At 35.6% G+C, this 18,068-nt stretch overlaps 2 protein-coding genes across 9 annotated transcripts; one reads left to right on the forward strand and one right to left on the reverse strand.

The window, feature by feature from the left end:
• The first annotated feature begins 1,665 nt into the window (after positions 1 to 1,665).
• On the forward strand, positions 1,666 to 3,850 carry LOC107933529 (NDR1/HIN1-like protein 6). Its single transcript, XM_041074635.1, has 3 exons — positions 1,666 to 1,807; positions 1,933 to 2,678; positions 3,716 to 3,850. Exons 2-3 carry the CDS (start codon positions 1,966 to 1,968, stop codon positions 3,729 to 3,731), a joined length of 729 nt encoding a protein of 242 aa, XP_040930569.1. The 5' UTR covers positions 1,666 to 1,807; positions 1,933 to 1,965; the 3' UTR covers positions 3,732 to 3,850.
• A 455-nt stretch (positions 3,851 to 4,305) lies between these two features.
• LOC107933527 (common plant regulatory factor 1) lies at positions 4,306 to 9,884 on the reverse strand. Of its 8 annotated transcripts, none has more exons than XM_041074632.1 (13): positions 9,370 to 9,657; positions 8,779 to 8,979; positions 7,720 to 7,838; positions 7,554 to 7,598; positions 7,325 to 7,420; positions 7,152 to 7,232; positions 6,407 to 6,561; positions 6,225 to 6,273; positions 6,020 to 6,068; positions 5,505 to 5,707; positions 5,195 to 5,272; positions 4,963 to 5,088; positions 4,306 to 4,824 (listed from the first exon to the last, which is right to left on the reverse strand). In XM_041074632.1, the coding sequence occupies exons 3-13, from the start codon at positions 7,777 to 7,779 to the stop codon at positions 4,669 to 4,671; spliced, it is 1,098 nt and encodes a 365-aa protein (XP_040930566.1). In that variant the 5' UTR covers positions 7,780 to 7,838; positions 8,779 to 8,979; positions 9,370 to 9,657; the 3' UTR covers positions 4,306 to 4,668. The 8 variants fall into 8 exon arrangements, with proteins under 8 accessions (XP_040930566.1, XP_040930567.1, XP_040930564.1 ...); XM_041074633.1 differs by having other exon boundaries at positions 8,779 to 8,923; positions 9,370 to 9,650; XM_041074630.1 differs by having other exon boundaries at positions 5,505 to 5,710; positions 8,779 to 8,923; positions 9,370 to 9,644.
• Positions 9,885 to 18,068: the final 8,184 nt, after the last annotated feature.

Genomic DNA, 18,068 nt, shown 5'->3' on the forward strand with positions numbered 1-18,068 from the left:
GACATGCATACCTAAACATATTTTTACAGATCATTACATGTCATATTGCTTATACTAAGAGTTATTCTATATATAGATGTCATACGTGTTTTTTTTTACATGTAATTATACTTTCAAAGTTATCAGAACTCAGATCGTACATACATATTTCACATACCTTAACCATATTACATACTGACACATATTAACAGTTGTCACATTTCGAGTCTTATTTTAGCCAAACAGACCCCACAAAAGGTTTAATTATGAATTTCTAAGTCAAACGGGCCTAAGTGAAATTTTTCAACAAATAGGCCCACACGACCTAGATGGTTAGTCCGTGTAGCCCACACAGTCTAACACACCCCCATGTGGCCCACACGGCCCAAATAGCCCAGACTATGTGGTCTACATGATCTGGCACAAGGTCATGTATCTCACACGGTCTGCCACATGGTCTGGCACACGGCCGTGTGACATCGACAACATGTATTTCGACTTTTGATTGTTCACTGCTTTTTTCAGGCTTTTCATTACACACCTAGTCATTTCTTAATGCGAACGCAATCGTGAAAATTCCAATACCTAAATCGCCATTTCAAAAAGAATTAATAAGCAAGTCTCGCACTAAATCCGTCCACTAACTCAAATACAATCAATCCATGAACTAACGAAACTAACCCTTAATTAACACTTTCATCACTTACCTTCTGCAAAACAGTAGCCAATAGAAGTTTAATTCACTAGAGGATCCAAAATTCACGATCCCCACCTAACCAACATTACAAAATAACCTTTAACTTCAATGTCACAACGATATAAAACACACAAAGCAAACATATGAAGAATTACCCACGACGAACTTACAAATCTAATTCTGAAATACTTACCACGCATAGTCATCACAAATTAATTGGCAAATAGGTGACAAAATCGAGAATAACAGGAACAAGAAGGAAGATCAAAGAAAGAAGCCAAATGAAATAGGAAGGGCGACAGAAGAAGAAATTAACAGAGAAAAAAAACAAAAGGAAAAAAACATGAAATTGATACAAAATTTAGGAGAAAAATCCCTCAGTTCTAGTTTTTTACAACTACCCCATTAACTCATATCATTATTCACATCAGATTTTTCACAGAGTTTAAAACAAAATTAATTTTCCACTTTGCATACGCGAGAATTCAAACACAAGATCAAATGGTAAGTTAAAACCTTACCACTGAATCAACAAATTTATTCTTTTCAAAACTTGCGCGGGAATTAAATTTAAGTCAAATATACAAAGATATAGATAGGAACAAAAATAACAAAAATTCCAAAAAGAATGATTTAAACACAAGACCTCCAGCACACAACTAAATACTTAATCACTAAACCAGATCAATTTACATAATAACATTTTTACAATCCTAACTCAAAATCAAAATGTAACCACTCTAAGTTTCACAAACTTAATTTTTTCTAACCCGATTTTTAAGATATGACAGATTATATCTATAAATTTATGCATAATATAGAATTACATAGAATTTAACAAATTTTTTAATTGCTACCGTTCAGACTCTATGACTGAAATCTGAAAATAAAAACACATATAAAAATAAAAAATAAGCAAAAGAAGAAATTGATGTTAATTGTTTGATATGAATTTAATCTTATATAACATTTGTTGTTGACATGCATATGTACAAGTGTTTGGCTTCGGCCATTTAATAACTTGTTTAAATAGATCCAAACCAAGCAAACATTAGATAGATAGTAAGGAAACTATTAGGGTAATTCAAAACAACAATCTGTAGTAATTATAGTATTGTTGCACTGAAACAAGTACCAACATCCTTCACATTCTTCTCCTTTTGCTTGCTCTGTCTTCTTTTCAATTTTCGAAGCAATTTAATTCTCACTTAATTGTACGTAAATAAGCCACCTTTTCATTTTCTTTTTTAATCCAGGACCAGGATAGAATCATTTTTTACATACAAGCCATGTCCGACGCTCTATTTCCATCGGCCCTCCACAAGCCACCTGGATACAATGACCCTAACTCGCCCGCTGGGTTTAAACCGTTGCCGCAAAAGCCGGTTCTTCCGCCATCTTTCCGGCCCAAGAAAAAGAAGGGCCGTGTTTGTTGCTGCTGTTTTTGCATCTCTTTCTCCATCTTGATTGCCCTGATCATCATCTTCGCCGCCGTTTTCTACTTTTCGGTCAACCCCAAATTACCACGTTTCCACGTCCAGTCATTCCAAATCCCCCGCTTCAACGTCACAGAAACACCCGACGGTACCTACCTCGATGCCACGACGATGACGGTAATGGAAGTGAGGAATCCCAACGGGAAGATGACGTATTATTACGGCGATACGGCGGTCGACATCAGCGTCGGGGAAGGCGAGGACGAGACTGAGGTCGGGACGGCGAAGGTGCCCAAGTTCACGTCGAGGAAACAATACACGACTAGCTTGAAAGTGGAGACGACGGCAAGCAACAAGCAGGTGGATAAAACGTTGGCGAATAGGCTTCTGAGTGGGTACAAATCGAAGAGTTTGGCGGTGAACGTGGCAGCTCGAACGAAAGTTGGAGTGGGTGTGGCGGGGTTGAAGACTGGCATGTTGGGGATTACCGTTAAGTGTAAAGGAATCACCATGAAACAGCTCGACGGTGATGATATGCCTAACTGCCTCATCCACACCTTAAGATGGTAAACACGACGTTGAACTCTTCCATTCTCATTATTTTTAAGGTCAAATTGTGGTCACCATCCCTCTACTAAGTTTAAATTGGATATTTAGTACCTATTTTAATTTTACATAATTGGTTGCTTTTCTTTTATAATAGGGATCATATAAAATTGGGCCCTTGAACTTATTCATTTCTACCTAGTTAGTTCCTAAAATTTTTGGATATACCCTCAATCAAGTTGGTATCTCTACACCAACCCTGTTAATTTGTGTTAAATGTGACATTGCTAGCCAATCTAATGGTGCCACATAGCATCCTCTCAAAATGTTATCTAACAAACATAAAATTAAAAAAATTTAAAAATATATAAATTGTTTATGTTTGCCGTGTGATGTTCTGAGAGACTACCACGTGGCATCGTTAGATTGATTAGCAGTACTACATCAACACAAATTATTGGTGTTAGTGTAGAAGTATCAACTTGGTTGATGAAATCTAAATTCAGGGACTAAGTAAGTGGAAATAAACAAGTTCAAAGACCAAAATATATATTAGTTTTTATAATATAATTAGTTAACTGATGATGTGAAGGAGGCTGTTTTTTTGGGTTAAAAAGAGATGTTTTTTTAAAAAAAATGTATTAGTATTTTAGTCCATGATTAATTAATAATATTGTAAAAAGTATAAGATAAAATGATGTGAGATAAAATAGATAAATTAAATATAGTAAAAGGGCCAAAACATTAAAATTTCCTTATTTTAATAGAATTGAAACGAAAATATAGTACTACTTGAGTTTACATTTCTTAAACAGCACAATTCTAAGTGTTGTTAATGGCATAATTCTTAGTATGTTAAAATATGCAGGATAAAATTTGGAAAAAAAAAAAAAAGGATTGAAAACCTTAATTCGTTCCAGTTTAAATATCGACGAAAATAGCCTAATCAGCACATATCATTTTAGTAAAATGTTTTTTTTTTAAATATTAAATAGTTTAATATTGTGTTTCAATAAATAGTATACATATTTGAGAAATATGATTATATTGTGTGCAGGATCAAAGTTCGTTGATACTGTATGAAAATAGGATGAGACGAGGTATTTGTTTGAATCATAGTATAAGTATCTGCTTAGCTTTGTTTTAATATAATTTGGAATCATAATCGTTATATTAGTCTCCATTTCTGCAACTTTTGCCCTTTTTTACTGAGATGCCCCTTCTTTATTTGTTCAATTTGGGGAGACAACATCCAAACCACCCCTCTTTGTTGCGAAGGAGACATTGAATAGTAGAGATTCATTCATGTGATATATAATTAATATTTGCTCATAAAATTCATTTAATTAAAAACAATTCATCCAAACATTAAAATATCACCCCTTTTGAAGATATTTTGCAAAAGCAATTTTTAACGAAACAAATCCTCAGTCTTTAAAAACTTCAATTTTCTTCTAAAATCGACGATTACATAAATCTCCATCCATCGTTGGATGAATGTCGGATCCAAATATATATATATCTGCTATGTTCTTTTTCCTTTTTAATTATCATATATTTGAAAGATGAAGATTAGTTTCCAATGCTTTACGAAATATTCCAACATTAACTCCTTTCTCAAGACATCCAAGTAAGACATACATCACATACAGTCTAAATCTCTTTTCAAGGCATTAAAAATTACATCTTATTGTTATTATTTAAAGGTTCTCAATACCCTTTTCCCTAAAACACATTATCTAATTTCTCCTTAATGTACATTAACCTTTTTGTTTTTTTCAGGGCTTTCTCAGCACTCTGATTTTTAAATAAAAAATTACATCAGTTCTGCCATGAGAGAGCTAACTTACAGTGTCCCAAACGTAGTTTCAATCCCCTAACAAACACCTACTATTTCATCCCTCTGCTAACTGTTAGCAGTAGTTTTGGGCTTGTAAATTCTGCCAAAAGCTACACGGTTTTGTCCGATTTAAAAATGTCAAAAATAACTCGGGTGTAAACTGTGGCTACTTAGCTGGCAGCCACAGCATCGGTTCTTGGACTCGCATCCAAGAGCTGATGCAGCTTGGCACCGGATTTTTTCTCATACATTTCACCCTCTTTGTCCTCGTTTTTGTTCGTAATGTTTTCCTGTGTATGTCCTAGTTGAGCGTTTTTGAGTCCCTCCTATATTACAGAAGAGTTTAAACAAGTTACTACAAGAAAAATTTGAGATGGGGATAGAGAAAAATTTGAGATGGGGATAAAGCGGGCCTATGGCAAATCAACATCGAAAAAGTTGACAAGGAAGATTAAAGTGCATACCACTAATGTAGCATTTTCTAGCCTTAGTTTCTCCGATTTTTCAGTTAGTTGATTTATTTCAGATCTAAGTGTTGCATTCTCTGCAGTCAAGGATTCAACTTTACGGGCAAGCTCTTCCGTCTCAGCCTACAAAAGAAGAATAATATGTCGTTCAGTAAAAAAGCTCAAAGAAGTCATTTTTTTAAGTTTTCAAGCATGCGATAAGCAAAGATGTAATACATATATCTTATACCTGCTTCCTCAACCTTGACCTTCTAGCAGATTCTCTATTAGATTGTTTCCTCCTTTCCCGTTTCAGCTCTCGTTCATTCTAGTGAAATTTAATTTATGTTAGCAAACAGCTTAGGATAGCACTAAACCCTAAACCCATTGACTAAATGTACAAAACACTAAAATGTGCATTATTTATCCACAATCAAAAGCATTAAATCCTTAAGAAAGCAACAAAATGGATTCAAATTATATCGGCAAGCTAAAAAGCATGGCTTAGAAAATCAGGATAGAAATAGAAATAGAAATTCAAGATTTCCATTCACAAATACCTGCATCCAGACTTCAGGAGGCATTACTCCACAAGGTACGTTTGTAGGACTGGATTTAGCATTCATGGAGGAAGGGTTCCTAAGCTCCAAAGCCGTGGTCATGCCAGGAGAAAGTACAGTTCCAATTGGTTTAGGGGAAATGGTTGTAGTTACCTCTGCCACGGCAACTGCATTAGACTTTGCCTCAGTTTTACCATCTCCAACTGCTAAAACAGAAAAATACATCAGTCAACCTAAACCTCCAGACATGAAAGTAGACTGAATGTATCCCAAGTTTTAATAATTTATTTATTTTTCCATTCTTTTCATTTTCAAACACAAGTTTCTTTTAGAAATCATAAAAAAAAATTGCACGTCAAAGTCATAAACCTAGCCTACGTACTGCACGTTAAAGGAACCATGCAATCGCAAAATGTCTCAGATATGACAACTATCCACTACCATACGCCTGACTAAAACTTCAGGTCAACTCTATTATTCATCAAGAATATACTTGGTGAAGAATGGAGTCATACCAATGGTTGGTGTTCCCTCCCTGCTTCTTTTCCTCCTACTTTGATCCGTCTGACCAAAGATGCACAGTGATAAAAATAAGCTTTAGCATTTTGTCTTTTAATCATTTCTTAAGTACAGTCCAATAAAATAACTTTAAGAAAAATATACAAAAAAACTGAAAAAGATGTTAGAAAACAGATTAAACAGTTGGGAAGGTGATCTCACCCCAGTTGTGTTTCCATCACTACCATCAGTAGAACCTTCAGTCTCCGCACTGTCCACAATATCATGACATAAGTCAAGATACGAGGAAAGATCACTTGGTTGTGTAATCTCTGACAAACATATTCCTAAGGCAAAGCTTGATCTTAGAAAAATACTATTTTGTTCTGACAAGATTAACAAACCTCTGGGACAGTCTAGGTTCAGCTGCACCCTCATCATTCTCAGCAGTACCATTGCCTATTGACATAGCAAGGCCATCAAACCCTTTCATCTTCTTTGTCGAACCTCGTTCTGTATTTCCTGATGACTTAGTAGGAGTTTCCACAGGGGCTGCAGTCTGCATTACAATGTTCCCGTAATATTCACCACATGCTAAACACAATAAGCAAAAAGTAACAACTTCCCAGCTAATTCATTGAAGCAGTGTACATGCACGTCCATCAACAACAAACATGGATGAAAACAGTATAGTAACAGTTTGAAATGAATCATTTAAAAGACGATTCACTTGCAGCAGGTGATGATGGAATACCAAGACCATGTTATCCTTGGATTTCAGGAGCAAAGAGATAAAAGTGCATCAAGGTATAATATGATACAATAAAACCAGAGTCCTGGAGTTATTTAGGGCTCAAACCATATCCTGAGGGAGAAAAAGATGCAAATATTTTTTACTGTGTTTCTAGCTGTACCAATGAGGAATCTGTAAGTGTTGTCAAGTTGGTAATCGTACAAAAAGACCACTGTCTAAACATTCAGCAATAAGAAATAAGAGAATTATGTGACCATACAAGCACCATGCATACTCAAACATCAGAAACTACACATAATTTGTGACCTCTAAAACTGAAAAGCAAAGTACACTCCTAGATAACTTGGTACAAGATTAATACTGCAATTAAAAGATAGTGACAAAAGTAAACTTACTATAGGAACTGCAGGATGGGCATAAACTCCCCCATGTGAGTAGATTGCTGCATAAGGTGCCCCATAAGGTGGCATCATAGGCTGCAAGAGTAAACGGCCAATAATTATTTACAGAGCAACTGTGGAAAAACTTGAATAAAGTTAGTTAAATGCCATGGATCTATGGGCAATACCTGTGGAGGACCCCACATATACGGGGGAGGAGCATGGCCAGAGGCCACAGCTGAGTTGTAATATGGCGGCATAGTGACTCGAGGACCATAGTATGCCTATATATGTAATAAAGAAACATGAAATCCCCTTTAGCAATTTTATGACCAAAGTAGATTGTGCATTTTAATTGAACAAATGCCTTAACAGCAGCAGCAGGAAAGAGGGGAGTGTATGAATAAAGTAGAGAACCTGCATAGCAGCCCAATCGGGATAGACGTGAATATTGGCCTGATCCTGCGAATAGAAAAGTATTCACCAATACTATAATATGAGCATAAAAAATTAATAGATTAAATACCAAACAAATTGTACAACTACTACTTTAAAGATCCTTTCCCTAAATCTCTTAACTTACCGTTGGCACTGGTGAAGATGACTTGTCAGACTTAGACTTTCCTTCATCGTTGTTTCCCATTACCAAGCACTAAAGCCGAAAACCTATTTTCTAGAATGTCCTTCACGTCTCTCAGTCAACTGCAGTCAAGGAGAGAAACCTGAAGGTGTGATTTACAGTATATTTTCTCAACAGCAATAGGAAGGGTTCAGAAAAGAAGTATACATCCAAAAAAGGATTGCATGGTTCAGAAAGTAATTTTTCTCTACTACACTACGTAAAACATAAGCTGATGGTTTGACTTGGTGACGGCCAATGACCCCCAAGTTAGAGGGCAGACCAAACGAATATATGATGTTATTAAATGCTTAAACAACACACCATCAAATTAAAACAAAATAATGTAAGGATGCCATAATATTTTATCCAACCATATTATCCTACACAACTCTACATATATTAAAACAAGTGCAGTATGATGCAAATATTTGGTGTTTCATTTCAGATTAGCTTATCAAATTTCACCAAAGTCTTGGACACTTTATATATTGGGTTTTATTTGCAAACGCAACAAATCAAATCTAAGTCTTCTAAAAACAAAGTCCTAGATGAAAAACCAATATTGAAACTTCACTCATCTTAAGTTTTAAATTGTATGCTAGCACGCTTGGTGGTTTTGGTAATATAATTAGACTATAAAGTATAAATAGGTTGCTTTAAAAAGTATTTGTAACCAAACACTGGGATTTTCGCCATAAAAGGGTTTTCATTCAGTTCAATGAATATAAATTTTCATCAACATAATAATCCCTGAGAAGAAAGGAACCAAAAAAATATCCTTTAAATAAAGAGATTGGAGAAAAGTGCTTAACCCGGAAAAATACGGAAAGGTAAGGGTATAACCGACTTTCAAGCACCCATACCTAAAACAGAAGAGCGATTGCAAATTTCGAAAATCTAACCCACAGGATTTAATCTGTTAACTAAAGGACAAAAATACCCTTCAAACCGCAGTCGAAGATTTCTGCAGTTTTCCTGTAAGCTTTTCTCTCAATAAGATTTTAAGTTTTGGACTATTACCTATCATTTTAGATGAATCCACTAAAAGTCATCTTTTCCTTTTGAAATATCAGTTTTCTCTCAATAAGCTGTTTCGGTTTTCATCGTCTAATTTCCTCATCTGCATTCCTTTGCTTCGTTAACTTCCTTGAAACTTATTGTAAATCTTTCAGCCAAAACAGTCATGCAGATTCGAAATTTCCAATCAGAAATTACCACGAACTTACATAGATCCATGAAAAAGTAAACGCTGAAAGTCAGTAAAGACGAAGAAGAAGAAGAAGAAGAAGAAGACGAAGTGTATTTTCATAAATCCTACAAAATTCCGTATTATGTTAATATGGAAAAGCTAAATAAGTGAGTTGAAGACATTTCATTTCCAGAACAATTAAAAACTTGAATTGAATCCACTTCCCTACATTACCTCACCGAAACTTTTTTAAAATAAAAAAATAAAACTCCAAAACTAAATTTAATTCTTCAAATATAAACATCCCCGCCCGTTTATCAGACAACCAAAAGAAATCATTAAGCACTAATCCACTAACCAAACATTATATAAAACTCGAAAGAAGTCAATTAAAAAAAAACAGAACTCTAATTTTAACATACCTCGAAAATCCAAATCTAGAAACCTCCCTTCTCTCAGCAGCTTTACAGCGTGAAATTAATAACTCTCAATTGGGGAAAAAAAAGGAGCAGAAAGAGATATTGTAAAACAAAATACTCAAAAACACCGCATTATCTTCACTGAAAAACAAAGAGAAAATTTAAGGAATTTCTTTTTTCTAATTCGCAGAGACGGAGAAAGAAAAATAGAGAGAGAGAGAGAGAGAGAGGAGGGCGTGGGAAGAAGAAGGAAAGGGAGCGCCAAGGCAACAGCCACGTCAACAAAAACGTGTCGTAGAAAAGCAAGGTGTATAAATACAGCGTATATACGGAGGTGTTGAGGGGGCAAAGTTGGGTTGTTGAGTTGGCCCATCGATATTCGCGCTGGCCATTTTTATTTATTCAAACATCATTTGTACCGTACACGTGTTGGTTATTTAGTCGATCTACGCATATCGGGTAATGGGGGTCCTACCTATTCCACCCGTCATGTGGGCTTACGTGGTCATGTTTCATTTATTTTATTTTTTTTGGGAAGGGGTATTTAATTGCCTCGGATTTAACTAAAATGAATAAAATCTTTTGGAATCCACCAATGGCCAATTGGTGACGACCTAATTCTAATTGGGGGCGTAATCCACGCTTTTGTCACGTAAGAATTATTTTTTAAAAATATTTTAATTCGGCTTTTTCTTTTTTTTTAATGACGCTATTTTTTTCTATTTTTCAATCTGCATTTTTTTTATTTTTTACAATTATGTAAAAATTCGTTTTTTTCATAATAATTTTCTTTCAAATTATTTTTTAGGATATATTTTTTAATTTCGTAAAATTTTGATTTTGATCCCTTTCTAGACTAAGAAAAAAAAAAGCTAATTTCGACTGATAAATCTAATTTCAAACTTCAATTCTCATAACTATCGAGATTCGCCTTTTTTTCCTTTTATTTTTCTATTTATATAGAGTTCTACATCAGTTATGGGCCTTCTCGCCTTGCCAGCTTGTGCTTACTATTCTAATAATAATGTTCCGTTTGTTTCATTGAAAATGGACTAATTTACCTATAAATGCCCATTTCTAAATATATTTACGGAAATAAGTCAATTTCTACATTATTTATCAGAAATGGTCGATTTTGGCAAAAGGCGTCCACATACGAGCGTTTTAGGGTGAAATTTCTAGCAAATCGCTCCCTTAGGGAGCGTTTTTGCCATGTCAACAGAAAACGCACTGACGTGGATGCGCTTTGCTGACGTGGCAAAAACGCTCCCTATGGGTGCATTTTGCTCAGTGTTTTTTCTAGGTTATGGCTTTTTGCATGTTTAGTCCCTAGGGTTTTTTGGTTTAGGGTTTTGTTAAAATAATTTAAGGTTAAGTTTGTAGTATTTGTTAAAATAATTTAGGGTTCTAAGTTTTAGGAATTTTTAAAAATAAATCAGGATTTAGTGTTTTTTTAAAATTAATTAATTAGGATTTAGGGGTTTTAAATAAATTAATTAAATTTGGGTTTATTTTAAAAAAAAAATAATATTGTGTTTAGGTTTAGGGTTTAGGGAAATTATATTGACAATAAGGATTTTGGTTTTTTTCTATAGTAGTTCCTAAAAAAATAATTTTTAGAAGATGGTTCTGAACAAATAGTGTCAAAAACGCTTCAAGCAGGATGCACTGTCAACAAAATTACTGAAAAAACTCCCACATGGACGCTCTTTTTCTACAATAGTTTCTGAAAAAATAATTTTGAGAAGACAGTTCTAAACAAATAGTGTCAAAAACGCTTCAAGCAGGATGCACTGTCAGTAAAATTGATGAAAAAAGCTCCTACGTAGACATACTTTTTCTACAGTAGTTCCTGAAAAAATAATTTTGAGAAGACGTTTCTAAATAAAGTGTAAAAAATGCTTCAAACAGGATGCACTGTCAGCAAAATTACTGAAAAAGCGCTCCCATGTGGACGCTATTTTTCTACAGTAGTTTATGTTTGGCCTTAGGCTATAAATGAGCCAAATTTCATTCTCAGGTTGCATAAGTTACAGCAAGAAAAATTAGAGAGGTTAAACTAATAGAAATTGAAGATGAGTGAACGTATTAGTGTTGTTATTTACTATGATTGTGAGGTCTGTGCACCAAGAACGGCGTTGTTTTTTTATCGGAGAACAAAACGCGAATAGTTTTTAACCAGACTATAGATTTGACAAAATTTCGTAAAAGAATTAGGCGCAAAATCTTCGGAACGATGCCAATGAGAGTTTCTTCTATTACGTATCGGTTTTATGCTTCAATTGATCCCGTAACATATAACTCATTTGATATCAAAGGTGGTTGTAGCTTTGAGGTGATGGTGCAGACTCATCTCACTAGTGGATCACCATATCTTGAGTTATATGTACAATTTTCATCGCCAAATGAAACATTTGTGACTTCTACATCTATTGTTGTTCGAGAGGAAGCTATGACCCCTACCCGACACTCCATTAGTGGGAGGCAGAACACGGAAGCGCCCGTGTTTAGTGGCAATATGGAAGACACAACTCTTACACGACACGCAGTTAGTGGATAAGACATGCACATCGATGGGTCGATGTTTGATGCTGAAAATATGTATTGGGGAATGACATCAACTTCTAGTGGTTGGCAATCCACATCTAATTGAGAACGTTACGAAACATCCACAAGAAGGGATGATATACTCCCTACGACGTCCACCGGCGAGGGGACTTCGTATATTACAGATGATGGTGGGTTGGATGATGAGTCCGATGTGGATCCACCTTGAAAACTCGGCCCGATAGTGCAAAAGCTACATTATTTTCTGAACTGGAGCCTGTTCTATTCGAACCTAAAGACGTTGAAGGGGGTTTAGATGAGGAATAAAAATATCTGCGACTCAGAGTGTACTCACTTCCAGCCCACATACATAATGTCGATATATCAGCAGATGATGCATTGGAGTTTCCAGATCCACCACATAGAAGGCGTGACTGTACAGGTTCGTCATTGAATTAGGATGAATTCGAAGTTAGTAAGGAGCTTTCCAGTAAAGATAGTTTTCTTGGTGCATTGAAACAACATAGCATCAATCACGAGGTTAACTACAACATGGTAAAATCCAAATCCGAGAAGTTCGAGGCCAAGTGTACAATGTAAGACGGTACATATTCATGGAAAATCATGGCTTCTTTTAGGAAAAAGACAGACTTGTGGGAGATAAAAAAGTATAAAGGTCCACATACTTGTGTTGCCGATACAATATCACTGGGTATTTAGAGTTTTTGAATAATAATTTTATTACTTAATGTTACATTATTTAACGTACTTCGTTGACAGATGTTTTACAAGATCATCCCAATATGGATTCAGGTATGATAGGTAGCTTAATACTACCGATGTTGAAGACAGATCATAGGACTTCTGTGTCAATCTTAATTGCCAATATTAGTAGCCAATTGAGGTACACGCTCTCTTACCGCAAGACTTGGATAGCTAAGTAGAAGGTGTTGAAAAAGATGCATAGTGGGTGGGATGCTTCATATAATGAGGTGTGGCAGTGGTGTCAGGTGCTAGAGTGGTACGTCCTAGGTTGCATAACATACCTTGAAACGGTCCCTACATACTACAATGACCGATTGCTCCGTGGATGCCAAGTGTTCAAGAGTCTATTTTGGAGCTTTAAGTAATGTCGGGACACATTTGTGTATTACAAGTCATTGGTACAAATTGACGGTACCTTTATGTATGGTAGCTATACCCATCAGCTATTACTAGCTATGACACAAGATGACGATAGGAGAATCCTTCTAATTACGTTTGTAATAACACCGGGGGAGTTAGGTGATGACTGAGATTTTTTTCTTTTTATGTTAAGGAGGCATGTATGCCCCCAACTTGATATCTGCATTATATCAGATTGGAGTATTGGAATACTAGCCATAATTGAGCAATAGGGAAGCCTATGGGATCGCACACACCATTGGTATTGTCTAAGGCATGTTGCGTCCAACTACTACGGGCAATATCGGTCTACTACTGAACGATGACAAGTGACCAACATGAGTATTTAATCTCTATTAATATAATTTCGTTTGTAATATTCAATTTATTTTGAATGGAATAGTGGTATGTAATTTTCGCTATCAATTTATATTGGCAAGGCACGAGATCAATAAGGACTGTTTTCATGAGATTTTGAGGATTTTACGTTCAGTTAATGATTAAGGCGCAAACTACCTCTATGACATACCTTTCAAACAATGGACACAAGCATATGACGGTGGCCTACGATATGGTCATATGACCACAAACCTGACTAAATCCATAAATTCTGTTCTAAAATGAACGCGCCATTTGTCGATAACCTTGGTTGTGCAAGAGACATATTTTCATTTGGCGGCACTATTTCTAAAGCGAGCAGTGAGTTATAAATGTCAAATGTAGGGAGGCCATGTATGGTTCCGAAAAGTATTGCAAGAAATTAATAAGGTGAATGCGCAGGCCAACACCATGCACACAGTGTGTCACAATCACGACAACCTATGGTTTCGTGTAACGGAGTTTGATAGATCGAGCCAATGTATTACCGGCGGGCAATATCGTATACACTTGATAAATAAGACTTGTGATTGTGAGACGTTTGACGTACTTTATTATCCATGCACTCATGCAATTGCAGCTTTTTAGAATATCTATTTGGATCTCATGAGATATGCCGGTTGAAATCAGTGCCATATGGGGTTGTCGACGATTAGGCACTAGATTCTCTTTGGTTCAACTTTCGGTGGGGGTTGTGGTTGTTCCGATTGTGGGTTTTGGGAGGATGACCCACCTTGATAGAATAAAGAATGTGAAGGTGTTTGCATCACCCATGGCAAAGTTGTTTGAATCTCATAAGGTGATGGGGATTGTTAATGAGATGAGCTTCTTGACAGTACCTCGTGCGATCCCTCCGGCGACGGTGGCTTATATATCGTCGGTTGAGTCAAAGTCACTAGGAAAAGAGATGCACCGGGCCATGCATTCCAACCTGGCAGAGGACTGGGAAAAGGAAACATATAAGGGTTAGGATACATATAAGGGCTAAGATACGCACCTGGCATAATCTGAAGGGGCTGTGTTGTGGGTGTCATTGGTTGAGGTGTTGGGCCTGGTGATTGTGTCAGCATTATTGATGGGCCCATACTGTGACAGCCCTAAATTGACCCTAGTCGGAAAGTGGTTTCGGGACCACATTACCGAGTCAAAAATTTATTTTTTTGTGTGTTTTAATTACATAAATTTATGTGTGATAGTGAATATATGAAAAATTAAATGCTTAATATTAGCTTCAGGAATTTGAATTAATTCGAAAGGACCTAGTTGATGAAGTTAGAAAAGATGATAGATGAATTATAAGGAGTAAATAATAATAGAGAGAGGAAGCATGGGTTTGCATGTCAAAATGCCCATTTTTGACTTAATGGCCGGCCAAGTAGTGATGCATTCCACTAATTTAAATTAGATTAGTATATTTAATTGGTAAGAAAATAAAATATTCATAACATAAAGATTAATAAAAATATTAAAATGAACAAGAGAAAAAAGAAAGAAAGGGGTGTTCATCTTTGCTATCCTTTAGCCAAAAAACCAAGTAAAAGAAAGAAAGAAAGGTTTGAAGAAGTTCGGCCATGCTTGTAACTAGGTTGAGCTCAAGATCCTAAAGGAGAGGAGTCCAACAAGGGAAAATCGAAGGTCATCGAGTAGCCGACTTGGAACTATTTTACCCAACACAAGGTAAGTTCATAAGCAATCATAGGGTTAATTTAAATTATACATAAATGACTTTAACATGTCATGAAAGAATCTCTTTATTAAGTATTTCCTTGGAGAAATTATATATGTTTATTGTTGTGGCTGTATATGCCAAATGAATTAATTAAATTGTTTTATCATAGAAAGTGTACATTGGCACTATGTGTGCGGTGTAGTATGGCACTATGTGTGCGGAGTTGAATAGCACTATGTGTGCTGATTTGAATGTCAACATATGAGATAAAATTTCAAGGCACTATGTGTGCGGGATAGTACGGCACTAAGTGTGCAAATTTGTTTAGCACTAAGTGTGCAAAAGCGGTTGATGATACGAAGAGCATAAGTAAAGAATTAAAGTGCTAAAATGATTAACTGAAAAGTATGTGTGTATATACATCTAGTTCATAATTATTTCTTACCTTGAGAATAGTTTTAAAACGGTTGGTTTAATAATTGATTCGATATCGAAAACTTGGGTTCGAGGTTGGATAAATAAACTAGGTAGTTTTAGCCTAGTTTGGTGTGATTGAATTAGCTGAACTTGCAAGGCTTTTATTTCAATTTCTTATAAATAACCTGTATTATTTTGCTTATGGAATACTGAGTTGAATACTCATTTGGTGTGTTTGTTTGTTTCTTATTTAGATATCTCTGACCATTTTGCGTACTTGGGACCATCGTCGAAGTCATCACACCAGCTTGCAACTTTTTGGTACCCTCTTCTTAGTTGGCCTAAGAGAACATTTCGGCATGTATAGGCTATTATGTTTTGTTTGAACCCCAATATGTAAACTTTTAGCCATGCGAATATGGCTTAAATGCTAAGTTTGAATTTAGCCTTACGGGTGCTTAGTTATAAGGTTCAGTAGATTTGGCCTTGATAATTCAGTTTTGATGGAGTAGTAGTCTAAGTCTATTTGATTATTATGCCGTATGCCATGGCTGATCATATTTGGTGTTATGTATGTCAAATTACTAGCTAATCCATGGAAACCATAAAATAGATTTAGACAGCAGTAGTAGTGTGAATTTGAAAAATCACTAAAAATAGTAGAAATGGAATTAAATAATTAATAAATTATGGAATCGAATCTTGATGAGTCTATTTTCATATGGAAGAAGTAAAACAGATATATGAGCTATATTGTATGAGATATTTAAAATTTTGTGAAACAGGGCCAGAACGATTTCTAGATCCCCTGTTCTGACTTTGGAAATTCACCATAAATTTTACAAAGATAATTAGAAGTCATGCTTTATATGTACAGATTCCTTATTGAGTCTAGTTTTATTAGAGACAAACGGAATAGTCATTGAATCTCTGTACAGGGAGATATCTGATTCGAAATACATAGAGGTCAGAGTAGTCGAACCTTGAAACAGGGGACACTTTAACTAATAAACTGTACTAATTGGATTGACCAAAAATTCTGGAAAAATTTTAGTAGATAGATATATGAGTCTAGTTTCAGGAAAAATTTACGGAATTGGATTTTGAGTTTCAAAACTCGAGATATGATTTTTAAAGCAACTGTGATGCAGTTTGCCAGCTTGTCTAGAAAATTTTAAAATGAATTGCATGAGCTGTTTAAGTAATAAATTAAACCCGTTTACACCTTGTGTTCGACTCCGGAAACGGTCTCGGGTCCGGGGTGTTACACATACCGTCATCCCTTCTCATTGAATTTAAAGGGTCTCATCTTTCCCTTTCGACACGGATTTGCCAATGCCTCTGCTCTTCCGACAATAAATATGACTTGTCATGGATCCTAAACCATGGCATGTAATCTGGTGTACACGATAACTCTAGGATGATGATCGGTTTATGAGAAAGTATATGATCATACCGATTTTCCTAAATTTTGATATATTCCAAGAAGAATACTAGCCAATTCGTATTCATTTGCCATAAGTCGATTTTGTGCTCTTTATCGAGCACCTCAGGTGCCTCGGGAATCTGTTGTCAAAATCCAAATTGTTGCAACACTCTATCCGTTTGGTGCATCTCAATAGTAGCATAGTTGACCAATGGGACCTTAACATGCCAAATGTTCAGATTTTGAAAGAATTCATCCAGAATTACTGCTCGAATTGTCAGATCCTTGTGTAGTGTCCATTGAAACTATATGAACGTGATAAAAATATTGTTATATATATAATACTAAATTATAAATATGAAATGGCTATTTTATGTATATATATTTTATTTAATACTTACTTGCGCTTTTCGACCATTGGTCTAATAGAAGCTGTATATCTTTAAGAGCGATAGATATTCCAACATAACTCGCCAGATGGTTCCACCTAATTAAATAAATTTTTAGATACAATTTTATTTTAAATCTATGTAATATTTGTAAAATCAAATAAAAATTTTACCTCATTATGAGTGGGAATCTATATAGGTGGTTTACTCGAGGATGTAAAAATGGAAAGCGAAACCAAGCTCATGATTGTAGTAGTGATAGACAACCTCCAATTTTGGCTTTATTTGGTGGCGTCGCCTCACACATCTCTCAGTACAATGTTGCTAACATAGCAGACCCCCAACTAAATTTGCCAGCTACTCTAAAATCAACAAGTTTCAGCAGCCGCCTTAGATGTACAAGGTTTCGTGACAAGTTTGGCATTAAATAACCTCTAATCATCTTACGGATATATGCCCGAGCATATCGTATTCTTTCTACTTCAGTCGAATCATTCCTCGGCTTCTGGAATGTGTATCGTAACCAGCCCAGCTCGATCCAACCTCCGTAAATATTATCCGGAATCGTACCTAAAAGATCATAACATACGACTCACCCCAGCAGATTGAACGGACCCAGTAAGTGCTGACCCATCCACTGGCAATCCCAATTGTAACTACATGTCCTCCAAAGTGATGGTACACTCTCCACATGGAAGATGAAATCTGTGCG

The sequence above is a fragment of the Gossypium hirsutum genome, chromosome A08 (genome assembly GCF_007990345.1).
Source record: "Gossypium hirsutum isolate 1008001.06 chromosome A08, Gossypium_hirsutum_v2.1, whole genome shotgun sequence".
In the NCBI taxonomy this organism is placed as follows: Eukaryota; Viridiplantae; Streptophyta; class Magnoliopsida; order Malvales; family Malvaceae; genus Gossypium; species Gossypium hirsutum.